Below are 5,063 nucleotides of genomic sequence, written 5' to 3'. Positions count from 1 at the left end.
TAAGTGTTTGCCATAAAGCTTTAAACATTGTTTGAAAGCTGCATGTTAAAGGTAACTCGAGTAATTTTTAAGTACAGTTTCCAAGGTATTAATACAGACATGGATATGAAAAAGCAGAATAGAAAACTATGAAATGCTGGCATGCCTTCTCTGAGATAGGCTGCTCTGTTTCTTTTTTCCAAAGGTGATATATAGAAGTAATTGATCCCTCTCATACAGCAATTAAAATGAAAAGGCAGATTTCCTCAGCTCTTCATCTGCTGGAGCCTATTTAACAAGGAGGAAAAGGACTAGCTCCTAGTATCAATAATTCACAGAGATGATAGAAATGTTTGTTGGAAGGGACCTCCAGAGTCCAGCCTCCCACTTTAAGCAAGATCTCCAAAGCCAAATGAGAAACAACCAGTTCACATCAGCAGGAATCTGGCCCAAAGGCCCCTTTGGAGAAGAAAAAGAAACAAACTAGGAATGCAGAGAAAAAGGGGGAGAAAATGCAGGAGAGGAGAAGAGAAGGAAAAACGGACCAAAATTTTTATTTGAGGTGGCAGTATTAGAAGCGTAGGACTTTTTGCCAAAAGGTGGGATTTTTCTAGGTTCACTAACAGATGTGGTTTTATCTTCTAGGAAAACAATGAACAGGAGGAAACCTGGAAGCTTTTTGCTGCTCTGTTGAATATGGGATTATAAAAAAAAAGAAAAAAAAGAAAAAAAGTTGCACCTGGAGCATCTCTGTCTCTCTTTCAAATGGGTGACTTCTGGAACCTGGAACTCTTCATTACATGAAGCAGCAACTTCTTCTCTCACTGTGCATCCTGGAGGGGAAAATGAATTTCACAAATTGCACCACTGAAGCCAATGTGGCTACGAAGCCAAAAACAGTAACTGAAAAGATGGTCATTACCCTGACCTTGGCCACAATCACAACCTTGACTATGCTGCTGAACTCTGCTGTAATTGCGGCAATCTCTACAACCAAGAAGCTCCACCAGCCAGCAAATTATTTAATATGTTCACTAGCTGTGACAGATCTCCTTGTTGCTGTTCTCGTCATGCCCTTGAGCATCACTTACATAATGATAGATAAATGGACTTTGGGATACTTCATCTGTGAGATCTGGCTTAGTGTCGACATGACCTGTTGCACGTGTTCAATCCTTCATCTGTGTGTCATTGCTCTGGACAGGTACTGGGCAATCACAGATGCTATCGAATACGCCAGGAAAAGAACAGCAAAAAGGGCTGGGCTGATGATAGTCACTGTGTGGACTATCTCCATTTTCATATCAATGCCCCCTTTGTTTTGGAGAAATCACCACAGTGTCAATATCCCCAGTGAGTGTCGCATTCAGCACGATCATGTCATCTACACTATTTATTCCACATTTGGGGCATTTTACATCCCCTTGACTTTGATCCTGATCCTGTACTACAGAATTTACCATGCTGCAAAGAGCCTTTACCAAAAGCGGGGTTCCAGCCGCCACCTCAGCAGCAGGAGCACTGACAGCCAAAACTCATTTGCCAGTTGCAAACTCACACAGACATTCTGCGTCTCAGACTTCTCCACGTCTGACCCAACCACAGAGTTTGATAAAATCAACGCATCCGTGAGGATCCCTCCTTTTGAGAATGACCTGGACCTGGCCGGCGACCGGCAGCAGATCTCCACGACACGGGAACGAAAGGCTGCTCGCATTCTGGGGCTGATTTTAGGTGCTTTCATTTTGTCCTGGTTGCCCTTTTTCATCAAGGAGTTGCTTGTGGGCCTCCACGTTTGCACTGTCTCTCCAGAAGTAGCAGACTTCTTGACCTGGCTTGGATATGTCAACTCCCTTATCAACCCTTTGCTGTACACTAGCTTTAACGAAGATTTCAAGCTGGCCTTTAGAAAGCTCATCAGGTGTCGAGAACATACTTAGAAGTACCGGGAGATGATGACAACGTGACTCCTGGCCTTAAGAACGAGCAAAATAATTTGACTCTGTCACAATTTCCCTTGATAAAGGGGAATTTTGTGTTTGCCTACTTGCTTGACTTATCTTTAGCCTGTAATTCATTCTGCTGTTTTTTACCTCTAGTGTTATTCATGGTAAAGAGTTTGAAATAAATTTATTCTACAAAGGAACAGATTTTTAGCAATGAAACAACAAAAAGAAGAAACTATTAGATACTCAAGTTTAAGACATTTTGTGTAATCAATGATTCAAGAAGCATACAACAATATTCACTTTTATACTTTTTTCATTTAAGAACCAAATGTCTAAGTTATCATGCATTGTAGTAATAGAAAGGCTTATAAACTGAACCCTATAAATACGTATGCAAAAATTAATAAACACTTCATGGTCATGACAGCTAAACAGCAAATCTTTACTGCGGCATTCTGAGAAAACTGTAACAGCCATTTAGAAGGAAGATAACCACCATTTCCAGCTAGGGCTAAGGCAGAATAAACCATTCCTTTCTTCAGGAATACACTCCCAAAACAGAAAGCAAAGTTCAGTTCATTCCATCTAAAAATGGATCCCATTTTGTACTCCAAAATAATTATGCAAGTACCTCTTTTTGTCTAAGATTTCAGATTTATGTTCAAAGTATTGGGCAGACACCTGTGCAGTTTGTTTAGCAATTGGGAGGACACAGCTAGCAAGTGTCAAACTTGTAAGACCAGCTGCATGTCTGACTGGTGACATTTTTAATACCACTAGCCATATTTCTTCAGGGCTCAGACCTTGTGCCTTGGTCAGTTCTGGGGTAGCATTATTCACTTTTGCCACACTTCACCTGGACCTTGCAGCGCACAACCCCATGGATAAATTGATCTTACCCTGCAGGCTTAAACAACTGGATACCTTCTCAGCAGGTCAGCAATATACAGAAATTCAGAAACATCATCTAAAACTGAATTATCTTCTGTTTGAACAGCATAAAAAAAAATTAGGGAAAAATATTTTTTTAAATAGCAGTCTGCACGTCTGCCTTATTGTCATCTTACAGTTCACAATGACATTCTTGACAACTTAACCTATGATGGGGTCCTCTAACAGGATTTCTTGTTCTAGGAGTCCTTCACAGAGTTACTTCCCTCGTCTTGAGAGACAGGCAGAGAGTCCTTCGTATCCTGTCTTCTGTGCCTATGAAAGTTAAAATGTCCTGGTTCAGATACTGTGGAAATCAGACTGGGAAGGGGCAAAATCAAAGCTGAGAATCTGGTATTGTCCATTAGCAACTCCTAAGCACCGTTTAAATATTGGTTACTTATCTTCCACCATAATTTTCTTCCCTGTCCATTTTTCTGGACAAATTCTTTTTGAATTATACTGACATACCGTATAGAAAATACCACATACATCAACCTGACATGCAATAGTAGTGCACTATAGCATGGCAGCTCCAAATCCATCAAAACAAATATTAGAGGTAGCAAAAGTGTTGTAACAGCACTGGAAGCCATCTCTGAAAAATGTTTTCAAAATTTACAAGATGACAATCATTTTTCTTATCAAGAGTCAAGGAAGTGTAAGTAACATATGAGTAATAAACTCCAGATGGAGCTGAGAAATGACATCCTTATTTCGGAGAGAAAGCGTTCAGCTGGAAAGATACAGTGCCGCAACTTGAGTGTAAATCAAGTTTGAAGGTGACAGAAGTGTGACCTACTGCTTACCCACATGCAGTGGGATTCTGCTTTAAGGACTCCAAGTTTTCCATGCCTGAGTTAAGGAGGTTTACCTCCAGCTGCCCTTCTGAAGCTAACATTAATATCTAAAAAGAGGGAAAAAATAATCTCAGCCACTGAAAATGCCTTCTAGTGAGGAAGCCCAGAGATCCATTACGTTTTTTCCTTTTTGCAGCTTGTTGGAGGCGGAAACTGTTGGTTAAAGCTGGGGAAGAGTGGCCTGACTCTGCCTGTCTATAAAGTTTCCAAAGCGGTTCCCCAGAGTACATATGCTATCAGGAAAACAAAGAGCTGGTAATTAAAAGAAAAAGTAGAATTGGTAAGAACAGCTGCAGAACAATTTTATTTTTTCTTTCAGCAAGCTCAATAGACTTTATTAATAAAGAACAAGTATTGCACATAATTTCCCCAAACAAGGCGACTACTGCAGGGAAGACAGGACACACAGGCAGTTGCTGCTAGAAGAGAGTGGGATTTGGTGTCCCACGAGCAGTTTGCTGCTCCGCTACAAAAGCGCCCAGCTACAGTAATGATCAGAAAGGGAAAAGTAAATGTGCGAGACTGCCCCAGCAGACAGTTTGAGTCACCCCGAGGCACTTGGCTGAGATGGGGCTTCATTGGGGCTGTCTCTGGGGCTCGGGTTCAGCCGCGGGGTGGGCAGCACAGGGGTCTTCGCTAGGAGAAGGGAAGAGGTGGGAGCGACAATGCTGGTGAAAGGTGTTTCAGAGGGGGAAAACCAACAAAAAGAGATAGGGCGCCAGCTCTGACTGCTGCTCCTAAGGGCATGACGGCACACAGAATAATTAGGTTGGAAGGGATCTCTGGAGGCCAACTAGTCCAACCCCCACTAAGAACAACCTTCAAAGTGGGACAACCCCACAGCTACACACTGCTGCTGGCATGCGGCGTGCAGTCACGTTTCTCATGCAAAAGTAACGGCTCAAGTTAACTCTGTTGCCTATACTGATGCTCATTTAAAGCCAGAAGTATGGCTGAAGGACCAGAAATGATGAACATGACCTCCGCAGCAGCTGTTGTAGGTAGGTAGAAATGTTTCAGAGACAGGTATGATAGCTGTAAAATACAGGAGCTGCATCATCGTCATTTCTACTAATGTCTTTCTTTTAGTATCTGATCTCCACTATTAGCACTCAAACTACCAATCAAGTTGAAGACTGTATTCAATTTTAATATTTAGAGGTAATTAACAGGAAAAACACAGATGGAGGGCTAATTTTTGTGCTTCCCTGTTAAATAAAGACTCACCATTCACTGCCAGCTGACTACTGCTTTTCTAATTAAGTCATTAGCTAAACACAGAGCTGTGTTTTCCAACAAATGTTACTAGACTGATGAAGACATCCTGTATATTTTCCCCATGCTC

General features: G+C 41.7%; 1 protein-coding gene across 1 annotated transcript; it reads left to right on the top strand.

Moving 5' to 3' along the window:
- Positions 1–824: 824 nt before the first annotated feature.
- On the top strand, positions 825–1,919 carry HTR1E (5-hydroxytryptamine (serotonin) receptor 1E, G protein-coupled). Its single transcript, XM_010565724.1, has one exon. The coding sequence runs from the start codon at positions 825–827 to the stop codon at positions 1,917–1,919; it is 1,095 nt and encodes a 364-aa protein (XP_010564026.1).
- Positions 1,920–5,063: the final 3,144 nt, after the last annotated feature.

This window comes from Haliaeetus leucocephalus, unplaced genomic scaffold, assembly GCF_000737465.1.
Source record: "Haliaeetus leucocephalus isolate CR32 unplaced genomic scaffold, Haliaeetus_leucocephalus-4.0 Scaffold195, whole genome shotgun sequence".
Taxonomy (NCBI): Eukaryota; Metazoa; Chordata; class Aves; order Accipitriformes; family Accipitridae; genus Haliaeetus; species Haliaeetus leucocephalus.
The sequence above is the reverse complement of the archived record's forward strand: the minus strand, read 5'-3'. Positions and strand labels throughout refer to the sequence as shown.

Excerpts from the sequence above, each read along its gene's own strand:
- HTR1E (XM_010565724.1), top strand. The coding sequence starts at position 825 with ATGAATTTCACAAATTGCACCACTGAAGCCAATGTGGCTACGAAGCCA.